Source organism: Miniopterus schreibersii (assembly GCF_964146895.1).
Source record: "Miniopterus schreibersii genome assembly, chromosome: 2".
In the NCBI taxonomy this organism is placed as follows: Eukaryota; Metazoa; Chordata; class Mammalia; order Chiroptera; family Miniopteridae; genus Miniopterus; species Miniopterus schreibersii.
The window spans coordinates 180499930-180520652 of NC_138102.1; the positions used below are offsets into that span (position 1 = coordinate 180499930).

Here is a 20723-nt window from a genome sequence, read left to right on the forward strand (position 1 = left end):
GTATGCGCCCCACGCCAATATGGTAAATGTGCTTGTTTTAGTCCTGTAATAACTCGTTTCAGTAATAAAAGAAACAAACGAAAAGAGTTCTCAGTTCATATTATGTTACAACTTTTATTGAGAAATGCAATAACATACATGTTACTTTCCCGTGCAACTTGAAATGATTGAGTCTAGGGGGGGAAACTGGCCCCGCACAGCCCCCCATCTCCCTGGGGAGGCCGCTGTTGGGCTGCGGGGTGAACCGAGGTCGTTCCCGAGGCCGCGGCCCCGCGGCGCTGGATTCCGCACATTCCCCGGTCTCCGCGGGCTGCAGAGGGCGCCTCGGGCCGCTTCCCCGGGCAGCCGCCAGGGGGCGACCGACCCGGCGAGCCAGGCCCGGGCGTCCCCCGGGCGCGGTGTCCCCCGGGCGTCCCCCGCCGGGGCGGGGAGGCGGACGGGGAGGGTCCCCAATGAGGGAGAAGCTGCGGGAGGAAAGGCACCGGGGCTGGGAGTCTGACGCTCTGCCCGTTTCAGACGGGCCCCACCAGGCCCTTGCGCCCGCTGTTGCCGCAGGGACCTCGCTAAAACCAAAGCCTAACTTTGTCACCACCCGTGACACCTCCAACATAGCTTACAAAAAAAAAAAGCTAAACACAGCACCTGCGTGATCTCGCCCTGGCCTAATTCCGGGCAGCATCCTTTGGAGCCGTATTGAAATCGTTTCAATTCCCTGAGCTCCAGACTCTTTCTCCCTGTGAGCCCTGAAACATTTGGTTCCCTCCACCGGGAATATCTTTTCGCAGCTGGTTTACCTGGAGAAATCGGTCTTTCAGCCAAATATCAGCTTCTGTGTGAAACCTCCCCTCATCCCCCAACCCCCAGTTTGGGGTAGGCACTCCTCCCGTGTTGCGAGTACCCCGCGGGCTTCCCTCCATCACACTGTGTAGTCAGTATTTGGCCTGGCCTTTCCAACGTCGGTCACAGAGCAAAGCAAATGCAGAGTGCAACAAATGATTGCAGAAGGAATGCCGGAGGCAGCACAGGGTTCAGGCTCTGCCACTTGGGTGACCTCGGGCAATCTGGCTCGTGGGTTTGTTGTGAGCAGTAAATGCATTAATGTGCAAAACGTGCTTATAACAATGTCTGGACCATTGTAAACAATCAACAAACTGACTCCTTGTGATTTTCGCAGCAACCGCCGAACGTCGTTGCCCTCTTAAGGGACCCGCCCACTTTGGCAACTAAGCGGAAGTACACGCTCAGGGCTCCCAGTGTGACTTCAGGGCTCCGGAAGTGACCTCGGAGCCCCTCAGAAACATGGCCGCGGAGCGTTCTTTTGGACGCGGTCACAGGCGTCTCCGTGACGCAGAACGCGTTAGAGCGCCCCGTGGGGTTTCCAAGGTGCCACCCTCGGCCCCCAGTTCCTCGGCTTTCTCTCCCGCCTGAGCGCGGTGTACTGAAAGGCAGGCGGCGGGTCCCGCTCGTGACGTCACCCCGCTTGGGGGAGGAGTTAGGGTATCAGATGACGCTCTAGGCGAGTTCGTTCAGGTCTCTATGATACCTAGCGCGCTGGTACGCCGCTCCGGCGCGGCGGGGCGGACGTTGCCCCTTTAATCGGCTGAGGGCGGTGCCGAGGAGGTCCCGCGAGAGCGGAGGGGGGCGGGGGGCGGTGCCGAGGCTGGGGGCCCTTGGCAGATGGAGCCCGAGATGGAGCCGGAGACTCTGGAGGCGCGAATCAGTGAGTGTCCGGCAGGGGCGCGGGCCGGGCCGGAACCGGAACCGGGGGCACGAGGCAGGCCCCTTCCCGGCGGGGGCGGGGTGCGGGGCGCCCCCTCCTCACGTTCCGCCCCGGTCCCGGGAGGGGCGGCGCCCCGAGCCGGTAGCTCCGACCCTGGGATGAAGTAAGACCCCACCCGCTGCGTGGACCTCCCATCCGATCCCTGGGCGGCAACCCTCGGGGAAGAGTGAGCTGCGCCGTGTTCTGCGCGTAGAAGCCCCGGCGCGGAGAGGGCAGCCTCCGACCCCCTCAGGCCCCGACTTCTCCACCGAGTCATCTCCTCGGGCCCCGGGAGGGAGCGAGCGAGCGCGGGGCTGCACCTCAGACCCGGGAGGAAAGGACCCTGCTCCGTTCGGGGCCCGAATCCTCCACTCTGGCCCTGCTTGTCCTGAGTCCCTCCTGTCCCTGCCTTGAGCTTGCAACTTCTCTCAGCTTTGCTCGTTCCCCCTTCCAGGAAGGGAGGACCCCCCTGATTCATCCGACCCCCCAAGCTGTGGCCACACAGTAAGAAACTCGCAAACCCTACAGGCTTGAAAGGGTCCATCTCAGATTCCAGAAGTAATTTCAAGTTTTCTATTACTACCGTCATCCAAGCCCCTAAGACTCTGCACCTCCACCCAAAACTCCTTTCCCAGCTCTTGCTGAACTTCCTCCAAAGGCCCTTGACCCCTTTCTCTGCTTCCTCCTGCTCAGGCTTCCGAGCCCTCACTCCCACTGTCCCCCTGAGCTCCCTACCCTCCATTGCTGCCGTCCTCGGCTCTCACAACCCCACTCCTGGACTGTGCCCCAGAAAGCTGTGGATTGCTTCTCCCTGGACTAGTATTAGACCCATTTCTGTGCCAGGGCCTCAGGGAGACCTCTAGGTCTACATTCAGCTCAGCCCCCTGGCGTCGGGCACAACAGGGAGCTTGGAGGGGTGAGCAGAGTTGAACCCTGAGGTTAGTCCCAGAACCACACCATCTCCAGGGATGTTTCAGTGTTAGTCTAACGGGGAGGGGGAAGGAGTGGAAAGGAGGCACTCAGCGGCCATTGAGACTGTTCCAGAACGCCACAAGTGTCCAGGTCTCAGCAGCAACTTGGGGGGATGGGCAGGGCCCTGGCTGACAAATGTGACAGGCTGAAGGACTTGAGGTCTGGCTGATACAAAACAGTGTCAGGTTTAGCAACAGCGGGGATTTTCTGGGAGACCAAAGAGTCTGATCTGAGAAACAGGAATCAGGACACCTGGGTTTGACGGTAGGCTGGACCCCAGTAAGTTGGGATTGCCACTGTTTTTCTCTTTTTCTTCCCCTTTGGGCCCTAGCAAAATTATAAGTTCTTCCCTTGGGATGGTTAGAGGTAAAAAGTAGCTTCTGATGGATAAATGATGACATTCATCACCACTGTGGAGGGACAGGGTAAAGTCATGCCCAGTTGTGAAATACCTTCCTGGAGGTATTCTTCCCTGCTGCCTGCCAGGGAAGGTGCCCCCGCCGCCCCCCCCCCCCCCAGAGGTAAGAGGCCTTGGGGCTGGGGCCAGGGCCAGAGCCAGAGAAGTCAGGCATATCTCCTTGGACCCAGAGGCCCTTACCCTGAGAAAGATGCAGGGGAGAAAGCTGATGTCTCATGATTGCACCGCTTCCTGCTGGCTTCTGACTCAGGAGCTGTCTCTAGAACCAGCCTCTCTGTCCACACTCAGACTCACATGTCTTCGACACTTGAAGGGACTTCCTGTTTTAGGGTCCCCCAGCCGGATGTCACTGAGTGGGTAATATTCAGCCCCATTCTCTCTAACCTCAGACTGGTGTTCCCCAGCCTCTGCCTATGTTGGGGGTCAAGGAGGCAGAGTAGACGGCCGCACTTATGGGGCATGCCTCTTCCTGGTACCCTAGGTGGTCAGAAGGGCTTCATTTCTCTGAGCGACTAGAGGGCTCTGCGGGGCTCCTGGAACAGAGATTTGCACCCAGAGAGAAAATGCTTCATTCAGTTCTCTGCTCAGCTGTACCAGAGAGTAGCCGCAGCACACACACGCCCCCCCAACACTTTCTATACCTTGTCCTTGCTGTTTTTTTAATACCACTTCACAACAGTAAACAGTATTCTGTATGGGTTTGTTTATCTGACCAGTCAGTGTGTGTCTTGCTGGGCTGTGAGCTCCAGCAGAGATTTTGTCTTGTTCACTGCTGTGACCCCAGCACTCAGAATATTTATTGAATAAATATGAACTGAATGAATGGCTGCCAGGCACTAGGGTCCCAGGGCTCCAGGCCTCCCACCACAGCATAGGACCCCAAGTGAGCAGCTTCCATGTGCTGGTTCTCCAGCTTCCTCCTGTCCACAGACCCTTCTCTGTCCTACGTCCTGGGCTGTGTTCCCTCCACAGCTCTGGCTCAGTGCTCAGGCTTGGGCAAAACTGGCTGGGACAGGGTGAAGCTTGGAGACAGGCTCTGGGGAAGTAGTGAAGATCTGTCTCTGGCTGCCCCACAGCTTTATCCTGTGTAAAGTATTTCATCATCCCAAATCAGTCCATGCTTCAATCCAACTTTACAAATGGGGAAACGGAGGTTTGGGAAAGTTCTATGACCTACTTGGTTGGTTGTTTAACCAATGTTGGAGATAAGGGAGGTGACTGTGTGGCCTCGTTTAACACCCACTCCTTACCACTCCTGCCTGCCCACAGCTGAGCTCTCATTCATTCCTTTGTTTACTGGGGAAGACGGCCATGTACACAAGTAGCTAAATGCGGTACAGTAGCAAGCTCGGGCCAGTGATGAAGGTCAGATCTGAGGGACACGGAAGAAAGAGCTGATGTAGCAATACCAACTTGGACATGAGTGGAAGTTAGCGAAGACTTCCTGGAAGAGGTGATGCCTAAACCATACACCTTACCAAGGCCCTTCATGCTTTGCCCTGTGCTCGGTTATCTACATCTCTTCACATACAGCCCTTGAGCTGTTGAGAGGCATGCATACCCAGTCTGGTTAACTCCCTCCACTCCCTGCTTATGTTGCCTCTTCCAGGCAGCCTCCCGTGACCCCGGGCTCAACTGAGTCCCCTCCTCCGGTTCCTGTGGCTCCTGTGCCTCCCTCTGTCTCATTGTATTGAGAACCTAGTTCCCTTTGCCCACTTGCCAGCCAGGCAGGCCCTTGAGGGAGGAACTGTGTGTTTGTTTTTCTCCTACCTCTAAATCTCTCTGAGTATAAGTTCCATGAGAATTGTGGGGACACTCTTCCAGGAGCAGAATCAGAGGTGTGGTCGGGCATGGCAGACACACAGCTGTAGGGGTGGGGCAGCAGGGAGTAGAGGAACGACCCCAGAATACAGTCTCTAAAAGTGGGGTCCTTCGGGGAGAAGCTGAAAGGGGAAGCCAGTGGACAGGCTTCCTTCTGTCATGGACTGAAACATCAGCACTCGGGTCTTAAGGCTGTGGCAACCGGCCTTTTTGTGTGCTCAGTCATACAGCCTGCCCCCTACTGACCAATCCCTGTTGGGTGGGGAGTGAGAGAGGCAGGGATCCATTTGCTAGGCTACACTGGCCCTCTCTCCTACAGACAGAGCCACAAACCCCCTGAACAAGGAGCTGAACTGGGCCAGCATCAACGGCTTCTGCGAGCAACTCAACGAGGACTTTGAGGGGTAGGTGGCCTCTCCCTCTTTTGCTCATACTCAACAGAATCCACGATGTACCTGCTGTGCACACCCCAAATGCTGGCCTTGGGCAGAGACTTTTCCATTCTTAATATGCTCACAGTTTGTTTTATTGGTTGACTTAGGGGGAGAGAATCAACAATTTGTTGTTCCACTTACTCATTCATTGGTTGATTCTTATATGTGCCCTGAGAGGGGATCAAACCCTCAACCTTGGCGTATCTGGACAGTGCTCCAACCAACTGAGCTACCCACCAGGGCTAATGTGCTCACAAATTAATGACAGTAGTGGGCACTCTGTACTGAATGCTGCTTTATGAGCCAACCTCTGAGGTGAGCCTTGCTGGATCCATTTTACAGGTGAAGAAACTGAGGCTTTGGGGATTCAGCAGTTGCCCCAAAACCTCACAGAGAGAAAATGGTAGTCCTGAGTTTGTGAAAATGTACATTTTGGGGCTGCCCCCAGACTTGGACTAGACTGCCCAGCAGGGGTCTTAGGGTGGATATGTTAGTGGGTTCCCTGTGGTGCTGAAGTTTGGGGAGCACAGCTCAGTGTGCTTCACCTCCACTGTACCTCCCACAATGTGGGCGCTCCACTTAGGGAGGCCATGCAGACAGCATGACCTGTGTGCTCTGGAGTCGGGCAGTTCAGGTGAGACTTCCCCTCTGTCAGCTGGGCAGGTCATTGAAGGCCTCTGAGCTTCCACTCCTTCAGCTGTAAAGTGCGGTGATAGTGCAGCCCACCTCAGAGGGCTCTTATGGAGCTTAGTAAGGACAGTGCTTGTCAGGGACCTTGCATTTCATAAGCACTTGGTACATGTTAGCTGTTACTGTCACTAGAAACAAGTCTGTTATCTGGTACTTGATGTCACTACTTCCACTATGAAGCTGCTTTAATTTCCCCCGGCAGAATATCCTTGAGTGCCCAGGGCACTATGTCTGCCCATCTCTCCTGGTACATTGTCATGTTCTGCTCCCAGACTGGGCCCTTGAAGGCTGTGGTCATCTCTCCGTACTTGTCTCTGTGCTGAGCCAAGGACATGGCAGGTCATAGTTCTGAGTAAAGCTGGCCAAGGGGCTGAGCTCATACCTTTTGAAGGTTCCAGCCTGTGTTCCCTGCCTAGCCCTACCCTGTCATGCCACAATCTCCAGCCCTGTCCTCAGTCCAGAGAGGGAGCTAGGCCTTTGCCTCTGCCCTGCAGAAGCCCTAGCAGGGTAGTGAGGTGGCCCTCCCCTGGGGTGCCTGAGCTCTGTGGCTATTCTAGCTCTGTCTTCCTCTCACCCAGGCCTCCACTTGCCACCCGGCTATTGGCCCACAAGATCCAGTCCCCGCAGGAGTGGGAGGCGATCCAGGCCCTGACGGTGAGGAGAAGGGGAGAAAGGGTGCTGGCCATCCTCCAACCACATGGATAGCACCAGGGGAGCCCAAGACAGAGGCTTTTGGGGTCCCATCAGACTTTTCAGAGTCCAAGGGAGTTGTGTCAGGATGACCTAGAATGGGGGTCTGGGCAAGCCCCTGAGGGTCCCACGGCAATCAGTGGGCTGGCCTCCCACCCCAGACCCTGTATAGGTAGGTCTCTTGTGGGAGGAAGTCCCCTAGGATGCCTCAGTTCTCCAGGAGGCTGGTTAAACATACAGAATTGGAGCCCCACCCCAGAGCTGCTGAATCAGAACTACATCCAGGAATCTGCATGTTCACAAAGCTCCCAGGTGCATTGGGGAGCCAGCCCAGGCCATCAGTGGTCTCCAGACACAGGGTAGCACTGTCCTTCCCACGGGAGTACAAGGATTAAGGCCTGGGCTCAGGCCAGAGGTTTCAAAGCTGTGCCAATAGCAGAAGAGTATGGAGTACTCTGTGGCCCCCAAGCATGGGCCATATAGCAACTGAGTATACAGCCATGCTGATTTTAGGTGGTGGTAATAAACAGTTTTTCTTTTAATATTTTTTAATTCTCACCCAAGGATATCGGGTATTTTTTCCATTACTTTTCAGAGAAAGTGGAAGGAGGGAGAGAGAGAAATATCGATGTGAGAGAGACACATCAATTGATTGCCTCCCGCACTCACCCCAACCAGGGCCAGGGATTGAGCCTGCAACCGAGGTACGTACCCTTGGCCAGAATTGAGCCCAGGACCCTTCAGTTCGAGGTTCGACACTCTAACCTCTGAGCCAAACCGGCTAGGGCTATTTTAACACGTTAAGTTTTTTGTTTTATTTTGTTTTCTCAAATACAGACTAGTCCTATGATTTCACAGACATATAGCTTAGGATAAGGCTAAGGGAGATGGTGCATATTTAAGTTTAAAATGGCAATCAAAGGAATATAGTAAGGAAATAACTTACAAGTGGTATTCAGATGTGGCCAAGCCGTGGAGGGGCTACGGTGGTGCTGCACGTCAGGTGTTGCCCAGCTTTGTCCCCAGGGGTGGTTATCCATCTCAGGGGACTCTGAAGCTCAGAATTCTCTTGTCCTCACAAGTTACTTCCTTCCTTATAAGTACCGGTCCGTGAGCTTTTGGTCTGAGGTATGGGAAGGAGGCCACCTCCTCTGATCCTCCCTGGGGGTCCCCCACCCCACCTCCCCCAGGTGCTGGAAACATGCATGAAGAGCTGCGGCAAGAGGTTCCACGACGAGGTGGGCAAGTTCCGCTTTCTCAACGAGCTCATCAAGGTTGTGTCTCCCAAGGTGGGTGCTCCCAGCCCAAGCTTAGACCTGCACCATAGGACGGGTGACAGACTGCACCTCATCCTGGGTCCGCCTACTGGGGCTCTCGCTCCTGCTACTGCAGTAGCCCCCATTAGAAATCTGGCCTGGCACAACCACACACCCTTTCTCCTGGGCCCCTGCACACCACTGAGTCCAGGACAACTGATTTCTAGGAGGAGTGCATCTGCTGGCAGGTGGCTATGGCCCTGGAGCTGCTTGGTACTTAGGGAGGGGCAATCGCAGGGAGTGTGTGCACACAGCTCTCCCAGCACGAGCTGCTCTGGCTCTGAGATCTCTCCCTGCAGACCTCGCCCTGGCACCCCATCTGGGCCTCTGGGTCTGTAGTGGAGGGTCTCCCAGTCCCCACTGCACAAGTAGCTGCTTTGAGGGCTTGGATGCTGAGGCCCCAAACCTGAGTGATGGAGCCTGCTGGCTCCAGATGGGCCATGCCCCCAAGTCCTCCCATAGGTCATGAATATGGTTTGTGCCCCCTAGGTGAGGCCCCAGCCCCTTCGCCCTTTCTTACTCAGACATGCTGACCAGAGCGGCTGAATAACCCTGCTGGCTCCCCATTCTCCCAGAAGGTGACTGGTGTGAGAGCCAGTTCCCTCAACCTAGCTTACTGCTGGGGGGCTGAGTGGAGCCCAGGGCCAAGCATGTCCACAGCTGCGCCTGCCCTGGTCAGTTGGGTGGCTCCTCCTTGCCAAGATCACAGTTAAGCCTTAGAGGAGCGGGCACTGGGCTCTGTGCCTTACCTGTGTCAGCTCTGCATCCTCACTGTGCTTCCACTGTTATAACCCATGCTTAACAGTGAGGAAAATGAGGCACACAGTGTTAGTACAACTAGTGAGTGACAGAGCTAGCAGGTGAGCTCCATCTGTACCAGGCTGGTTGGGTGGGATGTGAGGGCCTTCGAGGCCGGGTTTCCAAGGGAATTATGGGGAGACAGCCTGGTTGGGGTTAGGGTTGCAGTGAGTGGGGCTGGCCAATGTCAAGGGCCTCCTCTCCGCTTGGTCTTTGAAGTACCTGGGCTCTCGGACATCAGAGAAGGTGAAGAACAAGATCTTGGAACTCCTCTACAGCTGGACGGTCGGCCTGCCCGAGGAAGTGAAGATTGCCGAGGCCTATCAGATGCTCAAGAAGCAGGGTGAGGCCCCGAAGCCGGGGCGTGCCAGCACCTCCTCCCCTCCTTCCTGTGCTGGGCTCCAGCAACCTCAGGGGCTTCTGGCAGCAAGGCCATGGGTCTGCCCTCTAACTTCTCAAGAACATATGGCCAGGGAGGCCTTTTTGTTGCTCTTCCTGAGGCTAGCTTGCGTGGAAAGAAGGTGGGTTTGGGTCTGGCCTCCCCTCAGAGAGTGGTTTCCTGAAGTGGCCTCAGAATATGGGTACCCCAGCTCTCCCCCATGCAACTCGACATGGTAGGTCAGGAGCAGGCCCTGGCCCTCACAGTCTAGGGCCAGCATACTGAAGAAAGACTGCCCCACCTTTCTGCACTTGCCTGGCCCTAGGCCCATCTCACCCATGCCCTTGGGCCTGGGCCCTTCTGACAGCTTTCTCACCACCTATCTACTATAGGGATCGTGAAGGCCGACCCCAAGCTTCCAGATGATGCCATCTTTCCCCAGCCTCCTCCACGGCCCAAGAATGTGATCTTCGAAGATGAGGAGAAATCCAAGGTGAGGCTCCAAGGACAGGTAGAGGAGGGCTCTAGGGCCCACTTGGTGGTCAGGGAATTCCAGCCCCTGGCTGCCCTGCCCTTGGAGCAGAGGCTCAAGATGAGCATGACCACTGGAGTGGGTGACAGGCACCATTTATTGAGCACTCCCTGCATTCTGAGTCCTCCCCACATGGTGCCCCTGCATTTTATAAACTCGAATGTGCCTGGTGTCCCTGGGGTTGGTTTGAGGGCATTTCATAGGTTGCCCAGGAGTCTGCCTTTCTTTACGTCTTTGACCCTTTGACTGGTAGCTTCATTAGCTCTTTGTAGAAGAAGCATGTGTTCACAGGCAAGAAATTAAACAGCACAGAAGGGGGTAAGAGAAAAAGTAAAAGCTCCTGCCTACCCAGCCCAGTCCCAGAGGGTGACCACTGTTAGGTTTCTCGTATATCCTTCCAGAAAGGTTCGCTCTCGGTAGTAATAGAATGCTTTGCACCATTTGTTGAGGACTTATTTCTGCTTGGCTGTGGCCAAGCACTTCTGTGCATTGTCTCAATTATCCTGTGGCCACCCCATCAGGTGTCAGTAGATTCTCGCCGTTTCACAGAGAGCTTAGGTAACACATCCCACAGCCAGGAAGTGGGGAGCCAGCACGTGACCCAAGGTCATCCATCACGGTCATGCCCCTCTGTCTTTGCAGATGCTGGCCCGCCTACTGAAGAGCTCCCACCCCGAAGACCTCCGAGCAGCCAACAAACTCATCAAGGAGATGGTCCAAGAGGTGATGGCCAGGCCCAAAGCACAGGGAGGAGGCTAGGTGGAGATGTTGAGCTGGCTGCAAGGTGGGGTTGTATGTGTACATAGAAGGAATTCTGTAGTGGCCCAGCTGAAGGGCTTTCACAGCAATGAAATTGCTACCTGGGGGACCCCAGTGGGCTGAGCCAGGCCACTGTGTAAGGGGAGAATTTCCCAGCAGCTGAGCTCATCTGCCCTGAATGGATGGACTTCTGTGAGGCTATCTTTTCCACAAAAATTAGAAATAAATTAGGCTTTACTACATTTAGAGTGTGTGTGAGTGTATATGTGTGGGGAGGGGGGGAAGAATGTATGTTTAATTTATAAATAAATACAGATGCTCCTCACTTAACAGTGGGGTTATGTCCCAGTAAGTCCATTCTAAGTTGAAAATATTTTAAATAAAAAATGTGTTTAATAGCCCTACCTATCAAACATTATAGCCTAGCCTACCTTAAACATGCTCAGGACACTCACATTAGCCTACAGTTGGGCAAAATCATGGAACACAAAGCCTTTTTTTTTTTTTAAATGCCCACCTAGGACCAGAAGCGGATGGAAAAGATCTCGAAGCGAGTGAGTGCCATTGAGGAGGTGAACAACAATGTGAAACTGCTGACAGAAATGGTGATGAGCTACAGCCAGGGTGGCGCCACAGCCCACAGCAGCGAGGACCTTATGAAGGTGCGCCTGTCTCCGCCCTGTCCCAGTCCACTCCAGGGCCCCTGCTGGCCCTGACCCACCCACCCTCCTGCCCCCAGGAATTGTACCAGCGCTGTGAGCGGATGCGGCCCACGCTCTTCCGACTGGCCAGTGACACAGAAGACAATGACGAGGCCTTAGGTGAGTCCCAGGCAGAGCTGGCCCATCTCTCCACCTCCTTCCCCCACCTCTTCCAGGCCCTGCTGAGTACCTGCAGTTGGCAGGAGCTACCACCAGGGGGCCCTCTTTCTCCAGCACTGACCTTGGGTTTCCCGTGTTGAAGAAGGAAGCTGAGAGCTGAGAGTGAGCAGGGCTGACTTGATTGAGAGTCACCCTGGGCCCAGTCCCTTCACAGACACCTCATTTACTGCCCACAAGCTACACAGGAGGGAAAATTGTCCCTGTGAAACTAAGGGAGGAGAGTCACTTGCCCAGATCACAGAGCAGAACAATGGCAGAACCAGGATAGAGCAGGCTGTCTCCCTGCAAATACTGCCCCGGGTAAGGGCTACTGAGTGGATCCCACAGACCTAGGCATTTCCAGAGCTGGGCCCTGTGGCTTCTGTTAGGGTCACATAGCAGGTTCTCGTCCTGTGCTCTGCTATTATCAGCACGGCCTCTTGTGCAGAGGCCTGGGTACCATCTCAGCCCTTCATTCAGCAGGAGCTCACTTAGCACCTCCCATGGACCAGGGGCCTGGTCCCCACCCAAGAGGCCCACTGTCCAGATCACTCTAAGCCCTGGCTCCCCAGGAGGTGATATTGATGAGGTCCTAGTGTGTGCCAGACATTGTTCTAGGCCCTCGGGGATATGGTAGTGATCAAAATCGACAAAAGCCATAACCTCATGGAGCTTGTAGCCTAATGAGAGGAGGTAGACAGTAAACCCAGGACAGGATCAGTGGCAGTTTGTCAGGTGGTGCTGAGCGACATGGAGAAAAACAAGCAAGGAGAGGACTGTGTAGTGCTGGGTGGGATTAGAGGAAGGGATGAAGCCTTGCAAAGATCTGGGGGTATCTAGACAGCAGAGCTGTGTGGGAGCCTGGAGTGCAGAGTATGCACTGTGTTCAGGGGCTGCATGGGGCAGTGTGGAGGAAACAGTAGCCAAGGGGGAACCCAGGGCCTGAATCTGAGTAGATGGGATGCCCACTGCCCTACCTCCTCACAAGGGCTAGGATGGCTGTGGGGTGCTCATCACCCCACAGAGGACCCCACATTCCTTTACACTGGCCTCTCCCCTCCTGTCCATTCCAGCGGAGATCCTGCAGGCCAACGACAATCTCACCCAGGTGATCAACCTGTACAAGCAGCTGGTGCGGGGCGAGGAAGTCAATGGTGATGCCGTTGCCAGCTCCATTCCTGGTGAGGAGGTGGCAGGAGAACTGGGGAGCTGCCCACCTGGCTGCAGGGGCACAGAGAGTCCAGAGTGGTGCACTGGTCCCAGAGCTGGTAGCGGTGACCACCAGGGTGACCCTGGCCCCTTAAGATGGGAAAGGCCCCCAGGGAGAGAGGCTGTGCCAAGCCTACAGCTGTGGGGGGCGGAAGTCTGGATGTGGGACAAAGGGGGAGGGAGCTGAGGGTTTGGCAAGGATGGGCAGAAGGAGGAAGACCTTCCTGTCATTAGATCAGGCATCTGTGGTGCAGGGCTAGATGACACCCCCAAGGCTGAGTTTATCAGAAGGTGGTAGGGAGGGTTTGACACATAAACATTTGGGCTGTTTCAGTAAGGGTAAAGTGACAACTCTAGGAACCACAGAAGAGATTAGAATTGGCCCTTTTGGGGAGAGGAGGGGGTGGGGCACTACGCAGAAGGAACAGAGTTTAAGGAGGGCCTTAAAGGGTGGGAGGCAGTTCACCAGATAGAAGTAGCAGATCTGTTCCAGACAGAAGGAATAGCATGTGCTAAAGAATGGGTCTGGTGGGCAGATTGAGGGTCAAGGGCTGTGCGGTAAAGGATGGGGAAGCAGGAGAGTTGTGATGGGTATGAAGATACATTGCTGCCTTCAACCCCATGGATTCTGAGAACCTGAGTGCCCTCCCCAAGGACTTGCCTGACTTTCCTTTTCCACCCCAGGGAGCACCTCAGCCCTGCTGGATCTCTCAGGCCTGGATCTCCCTCCTTCGGGCACCACCTACCCAGCCATGCCCACCTGCCCTGTCAAGCAGGCCAGCCCTGAGCAGCCTAGCACCTCCGTTTCCCTGCTTGATGATGAACTCATGTCTCTGGGTGAGGATGGGAGGGGCGGGGCGTTCAGCTGCAGGCTGGCTGGTGCCCACAGCTCACTTGCTGCTCCCAGACCCTGGTCAGGTCAGCCTGTTATTCCTCTCTTGAGTGCTATGGAGCCTGGGGGATGGGCTTAAGGTTCATTTTGCTGCTGAGGAAGCAGAGGCTCAAGGAAATCAAGGAGCTTGTGCAAGGCCAGACAGTCAAAGGGTGGGACTGGCCAGCCGCTGAACCTGATAAGCCAGCAATACCCAGGCTCCGAGGGAAACAGACTTCCCTGCAGGAGGTTAAGCCTAGAATTGGATGCTTCCCAGGCAAAAAAAAAACTTCAGGGATTTCCCCACCCACTGGGAGGAAGAGGAAAGAAGTTCTAGGGAAGCTTGCGCCAGAGTACATCACACTCCGTGACCCAAGCTGGCCCTGGGCCAGGCCTGTGTCACTGCAAGGTGGGGTCAGGGCACCAGAACCTGATGGAACTGGGCTCACCCGTGGGGAAGAAGCAAAAGGCGCCCAGCCGGCCAAGCAGTTTTGGGGTTTCCCACTTTTAGAGCTTAGAAGTGAGAGAGTATAACAGCAGACTCCTCGTGATACCCTGAAGTTATAAAAATAGAGCCGTGGTTGGGCTCTGTCTAAGGGATCTTGAAGGATATGTTGGGAAACTAACTTGGAAGCCAGATCAGATTGTGTTCTGAGCCTGTTCTGAGGTTAAAACGGAACCTGACAGCTGGAGGAAGCGATGGTGTGCGGGTCCCGGGTGGCCAGCCAGAGTCTAGAGCGCTGCCTAGCCATGGCCACTGTGCTGTTCCAACTTATACCACCTCGCTCCCCGTTGTAGAAGATGGGTACCCTCAGCATCCCCGTGTCACAGGTGCAAAAGCAAGGCTCAGAAAGGCTGGGTGACTTGCCCAGAGAGGGCACCGGACTTGGACGAGGCACTCTGATGCCGAGGCCTCACTCTGAGCTTCCTGCGGCTCTGCCAGCTCCCCAGCCAGGAAACGGAACTGAGGACTTGGGGCGAGGAGCGACGGGCCAGGTGCAGATCCCCTCTGTGGGAGGGTCTGCCCATCTGCCTTTACACACCCATCTGCCCTTCCTCACTCAGAGCCAGGGCCAACCCAGGCAGAGGCCCTGACCGTTTCACAGAACTGTGAAGGATTGCAGTGACAAGAGGTCACCCCAGGCTCTCCCTCTCCCTTGGAGCCAGGGCTGGGTGGCAGCTACCTGTCTGGGCACTTGTGTGTGGCCTGCCCCCCCAGTGGGTGGCTGTGGCAAAGCCGACTCCTCAGGAGAAATGAGGTGTGCTTGTGACTTCCTGTCCCCGTGTCGCTTTAGCAGAGGCCCTGGCCTCCAGCTTCCTCTGGTTTCTTCTCAGAAGCAAAGAAAATGTGGGAACAGGAACCAGAGTGCCAGGGCTGCACCTACCCAGCTTGGGGGGCAGAGGAAGCCTTGGGACCACAGAGGGGCTTTTCCTCACCAGTTCTCTATGGCAGGAAGAGGGAGAGACGGGGGCAGGGTGGGCAGTAAGGACTCCTGTCTGTCAGAGAGACGCGCAGCCCTGTTCAGGCACTCCGTCTGATCTGTCCAATTTATTATGTCATTCCTCTGACATGGGTGCTGCTGTTGTCTTTGTTTCACAGATGGGGCACGGGGAGGTTGTCACAAGCCAGGGTCATACAGCTAAGTGGCAGAGCTGTATTCAAACTCCAGCAAGTAGGCCATGTTCTTTCCAAGCCCAAACTCTGCCACTTTCCAGCTCTGTGACCTTGGACAGGTTACTTAACCCCTCTGAGATCTGTTTTCTTATCTCTGAAAGGGGGATGAGAACCACATTCCTGCCCTTTAAGGTTGGTTGAGGGTTAAGTGAGACCCAGGTCGGAAGTGCTTGACACATCAGGGTGTGTAAGAAATGTCATAGAGGTGTGTCCAGGGGAGACCTGATAGTCACATCTTCCTGTGCCTGCCTTTGCCTGTCACATGGCACTTCAGGCTGGCCCTCACTTAGGATTTTCTAGGAACAGGATAATTTGTTGTCTCTAGGTGAAATCTGGGGTAAACTTGGCCAGGGTGTACTTCAGGACAGGGCGACTGGTTGGTGACCTACTGCCTTCTACCAATCAGCAGCCTTCCAAAGGGCCCACAGCTCTCCCTGGCACCAGTCAGCTGGCCTTCTTGGCATGTGCCAGGGTGGAGGGGGCCTTCACAATCTGTCCCAGTCCACCCTGCGTTGTGCATGTGGGGCCACTATTGCCCAGCCAGCACCTTCCCCATGGCCGCTCCGATTCCAGGGCAGGCCTGGGCACAGGGCCCCTGTTCAGTGTACCACAGCACCCTTCAGCCGCTCAGAGGGCATCCCTCAGTCATTGGCAGGATGCTGACCCCTGCCGGTCTGGATCTGTGAGGTCAGGAACCTCACTCGGTGTCTCCTACTCCCTGCACACACCCCTCCACCAGCACCTGCCAGCTGATGGATGAAGATGAAAGTCCTGACATCTGTAGTTGAGTTGGCTTCTGAGCAGCAGAGGAAGCGTGTGGGCCTGGGGAATGGGCTGTCGGGACATTAGCTTTCTACTTCCTCTCTCTGTCTGGTTCCCTCCAAAACTGCTGAAGTGGGGTTTTTCCCCTTTGAGCTGAGCCTCTTAAAGGGGTGTGGGGAGAGGGTAGGAGCCAAGGACCCCAGCCTAGCACACAGTGGACCCAGTTCTCTCGTCTCTGCTCAGGGAGGAATCCAGCTCCTTTATCTTTGTCTTGCTTCCCCTCAGGCCTAAGTGATCCCACACCACCTTCAGGCTCAAGCTTGGATGGTGCTGGATGGAACAGCTTCCAGGTAGGAGAGGCCAGGAACTATCCTGACCCATCTGGTAGCAGAGCAGCTGGGACAGACAGCCTGAGGCAGCAATGAGAGGACAGATGGGCGGGAGGGCCATGGGGCAGCAGCTGGCCCAGGGGCTAAGACACCCATCCCAGGGTGGAGAAAGGCAGGCGGTCCTCACCTCCAGGTGCACCTCCCTGCCGGTCTTGGCCTTGGGCCTCCCTTGGGTAGAGGTGGGGGTTCCTTATTCCTTTGTTAAGGGTGATTTTGAGGTCCCTGGATTATGATGATTTCTAGAGTGGAGCCCATACCAGGCTGGACCCACTAATGGCCCTGGGGTGGGAGGGGTTGGGCCTGGCAGAAATGTGGCCCCCATCCCTGCTGCTTCTTCCCCAGATGTCACCTATAGGGAGGGGAAGGGGCCTCCTTTTGAGCACCTGACAGGACAAAAAGGACATCTTTTCAGTACTGCCTCACCCACCTACATCCTTTGTGTGCCCAACAGTCATCCGATGGCACTGAACTCCCCGCCCCCACTCCGGCACCCATCGTGGACAGTTGGGCCCTCACACAGACCTCCCTGCCAGCGAGCAGTGGCCTAGATGACCTGGACCTCCTGGGGAAGACCCTGCTGCAGCAGTCGCTGCCCCCGGAGTCCCAACAAGTGCGGTGGTGAGGGCACATGCTGGCAGGCATGGGGGGCGCCCTCCGTCCCCACAACCACAGGCTTTCCCGCCCAGACCCAGCAGGGAGAGGCCCTGGTTCGTCCTGTGAGCAGTGGCTGCAGAGTACTACCTGTGCCAGCACTGCACTGGGCTCGGGAGGCACGGCTCGTCCCACAGAGCATGGAGGTTATGAGAGAAAGGGCACCTGTGCCTCACTCACACACGCTCCCCAGGCGGCCCAGCACCTGAGAAGAATGGAAGGCCAGCAGTGAGGAGGACACTGAGCCCCAGTGGCAGTGATGGGAGGAAGGGAGAGAAAGAGCTGCCCATTTAAAGATGAGGAAACCAGGGCCAGAGAGACAGGTGTCAGGGACAGTCAGGAAACCCAGCCTTTCCTGTGCCCCTGATGTCTTGGCCACTGAAGAGTCATCTCTCAATGCACCATCCCCCAATAAGGGAGAAGCAGCAGCCAGCCCCCCGGCTCACGCTCCGGGACCTGCAGAATAGAAGCAGCTGCAGCTCGCCCAGCTCCAATGCCGCCAGCCTCCACACCGTGTCCCCTGAGCCCCCTGGGCCTCTGCAGCAGCCCACACAGACTGAGTTCTCGCTGGCCAACATCACTGTGCCCCTGGAGTCCATCAAACCCAGTGAGTAGGGCGGGGGCATGAGCGGGTACAGGCCGAGCCAGGTCAGCTCACTGCCCAGCAGCACCACCCACCTCGTCCTCCCTCCGGGATCTCTTTCTGGGGGAACAAGTGGGAAAGGGGAGCTTTCTTCCCAGCCCTGCCACTGCCTGACTCAGCAAGGAGCTCTGGGCAAGACCCTTTGAAACACTGTTTCCTCATCTGTACCAGAATGGTTGCAAAACTGCTGCATAAGCTCCAGGGTTACATGGGCAAGAGGACTTCTTATGGATAGCCCCCGGGGAAGGCAGGGCCAGGACACAGAGGTTTGGGCCTCCCCAAGATCACAAAACCAAACCAGGATAAAGGTCCAGGTCTGGGTCTGGGCTTCTCCGGCCCAGGAGCAAGCAATGGGGGGGGGGGGGGGCGGCAGCAGCACCAGGCCCTGGAAAGACAGGTTAAGACAGACCAGTCTTAGCCTCGTTTCTCTGGTGGGCTCACTGTGACCAAGGGCGTCACACCTTTGTCCCCGGGAGGTAGGTAGTGGTGCCCCTATCTTACCAGTAGGGAGGACCCTGAGAAGCAGACCAGGGTCACAGTGAGGATGACACCCCGGCTCACCCACAGTCCTTCACTCTGGCACGCCAGCAAGCACTGGCAGAGTCGCCCGTGGGGCTCAGTTCCCGTCTGGGTGTCTTGCCTCTGACATCACTACAAGTTCACCTACCCTGTCTGAGTGCCATTCTATCCCTGGTTGCACTGCTGCCCAGGATCGAGGCAAGGACCTAAGTTTGTGGGTTCATCCATTGGTTCCCAGCCGAGCAGTGAGCGCCTGATGTGAGCCAGATGTGGGGAGCTGGTTGGATGCGCTTGGGCTCAGCCCGGCACCACCCATCGCCTCTCCCCTTCTCCCTGCCAGGCAGCATCTTGCCAGTGACTGTGTACGACCAGCATGGCTTCCGGGTCCTTTTTCACTTTGCCCGAGACCCACTGCCTGGGCGCTCCGACCTACTGGTGGTGGTGGTGTCCATGCTGAGCACCGCCCCCCAGCCCATCCGCAACATCGTTTTCCAGTCAGCTGTCCCCAAGGTGACATGGTCATGCCTCCCTCCTCTCAAGGCAGGGTGACTCAGGGCTAGATGGGGGCCAGCTGGGAGTGGGGTTTCCCTGGGAGATTCAGGGGGTAGAAAGGAACCAAAGGATAGAGCCCCAGGACCCCTAGAAGAGGAACTGGCGGGCGGCTGGGCCTGGTTCCTCGGGATGGGGAAAGAAGCAGGGCCAGCTCTGCCTTCCTGCCCTCTGGTCCGCAGGTCATGAAGGTGAAGCTGCAGCCACCCTCAGGCACGGAGCTGCCAGCATTCAACCCCATTGTCCACCCCTCAGCCATCACCCAGGTCCTGCTCCTCGCCAACCCCCAGAAGGTGAGGGCCTGGCTGTGACAGGGCACCACTGTGGGGTGGGGGCAGCCTCTTCTCCACCTCTGACCCTCTGCCTTCACTGTCTCTGCCCAGGAGAAGGTCCGCCTCCGCTACAAGCTCCTCTTCACCATGGGCGACCAGACCTACAACGAGATGGGGGATGTGGACCAGTTCCCCCCACCCGAGACCTGGGGGAGCCTCTAGAACAAAGGGGAAGGGAGAGGAGGAGGGGCAATGGGACTGGCCACTGGCCACTGGCCAGCCTGGGTAGGAGGCTGTGGTGGCCCCATGACCATATCCCCTGTGCCTGGTGCTGCTTCCCTCACCCCTGTGGCCCCTCCTCCCTTAACCCCTCCCCTGCAGAGCCAAACCCAGCAGGAGGCTGGGCCTGGGTTTGCACAGCTGGGGACTTCACCACAGGTGGGAGCCTGGAGCTGGGAAGGGCTATGTGGCCCTCGAAGGACTTGAGGAAGGACTTGGGGTCATTGGAAAAGCATGGCTACCAGGCAAGGGCCAGGACCTCAGGCCCAGCCCCGACCCCAGCCTGGGGTAGGGTCAGCCCCGCCTGTCTCTTATGCCTTATGGGAAGGCCCAGCCATAACTTAGGGCCATGCTGGAGCCAGGGACCAGCTCAGGCCTCCTTCATAGGAACTGGGTAACTGTGGGGGTGACACCTGCACCCCCAGCTGTTTGCACTCTCTGGTGTGTGGTTTGACTCAGCTTTTATTTCTGAATGGCCCTGTGGTCACCATCTCAGGAGGCCCAGTTGGGGGAGCCCCACCTGTCCCCTCCTCCTCCTGGGGGTCTCCCTCTACCCGCCTGGCCTCTTTGCTGTCATGAGCTGTGGGGGCTGTGCAACTGCTGGCCCAAGGGTAATGCCAGAGGCAGGTGGCCCCGGCTGGGGTTCCGGGGCTTCCGGCCAAGGGAGGTCCTGCATTGGAGTTCTCAGTCTCCATTCATTGGCCCCTGCTGGGCCTCCTGTGGGAGTCTCACCTCTGTCCATCCATCTGTTTATGGGCAGAAGTGTGGTCAGTGTGTGAGTGAGAGCAGGAGTATTTATGGAAATAAAATATCCTTTTTCCTGGACAACCTGCTCTTGTGCCCCTTCTGAGGTGAAAGGAGACAGGAGGGGTCCAGGAGTGGGAGGTCACAGGGCTACCCTGCAGACCTCTCTGCCTCTGGAAATCAGGCCATGGCTCCTCTCCCCACCACCCCTGAGCCCTGCACAGGAAGAGGCCCTGCTTGGGCCCCTGTGGCCTGTGCTGAGTCACCAGAGAGGGCTCAGGGCTGTGGTGGGCCCAGAGCCGGCACAGCTGGAAGTGAGCAGCCGCTTTCTCCAGCTTGTCAGGAGCCCTGGCTGCTCACAACTTCCTCCTACTTGCACTCAGCCCTCAAAACACAACTGCGACGCAGCACCGCCCCGGATGTCTGCACCTCAGCTTCTCCCTTTCCCCAGAGGCTGCTCCCAGGAAGCTGGGCACCAGTTGTGGCTTGTTTCTGGAGGGGCCGGGAACCCTACACTGGGCCTCCCGCCACTCCCAGCTGCTGCGAACTTCCCCCTGGTGTTAGCAGTTTTCTTTTAACTGGGAGGCTGAGGTCCAGGCCCAGGGAGTGGCTTAGAAGCTATGCAGCTGAGAGCCAACCAGCTCTGAGCTGAGCGAGGGGGTTAGCACAGGGATTTGCCCAAGGGTTCAGAGCCAGCCCACCACGCTGCAGGAGAGGGTTCCTGCTCAGATA

At 56.7% G+C, this 20723-nt stretch overlaps 1 protein-coding gene across 3 annotated transcripts; it reads left to right on the forward strand.

Annotated features, from left to right (window-relative positions):
* The first annotated feature begins 1344 nt into the window (after positions 1-1344).
* GGA1 (golgi associated, gamma adaptin ear containing, ARF binding protein 1) lies at positions 1345-20073 on the forward strand. 3 transcript variants are annotated; one of them, XM_081129168.1, is made up of 17 exons: positions 1345-1720; positions 5290-5374; positions 6673-6748; positions 7975-8073; positions 9118-9241; positions 9670-9770; positions 10452-10532; positions 11090-11230; positions 11308-11389; positions 12502-12609; positions 13322-13474; positions 16231-16295; positions 16786-16952; positions 17402-17592; positions 18488-18657; positions 18879-18989; positions 19080-20073. In XM_081129168.1, exons 1-17 carry the CDS (start codon positions 1678-1680, stop codon positions 19188-19190), a joined length of 1908 nt encoding a protein of 635 aa, XP_080985294.1. In that variant the 5' UTR covers positions 1345-1677; the 3' UTR covers positions 19191-20073. The 3 variants fall into 3 exon arrangements, with proteins under 3 accessions (XP_080985294.1, XP_080985293.1, XP_080985295.1); XM_081129167.1 differs by lacking the exon at positions 18488-18657 and having other exon boundaries at positions 1641-1720; XM_081129169.1 differs by lacking the exons at positions 1345-1720; positions 18488-18657 and adding an exon at positions 2234-2317.
* Positions 20074-20723: the final 650 nt, after the last annotated feature.

What these genes read in the sequence shown, in the direction of transcription:
- GGA1 (XM_081129167.1), top strand. Translation starts at nt 1,678, where the DNA reads ATGGAGCCCGAGATGGAGCCGGAGACTCTGGAGGCGCGAATCA. An exon ending in GCAGCGAGGACCTTATGAAG is followed by an intron (nt 11,231 to 11,307) that starts GTGCGCCTGTCT and finishes TCCTGCCCCCAG; the next exon opens with GAATTGTACCAGCGCTGTGA. An exon ending in TCCTCGCCAACCCCCAGAAG is followed by an intron (nt 18,990 to 19,079) that starts GTGAGGGCCTGG and finishes GTCTCTGCCCAG; the next exon opens with GAGAAGGTCCGCCTCCGCTA.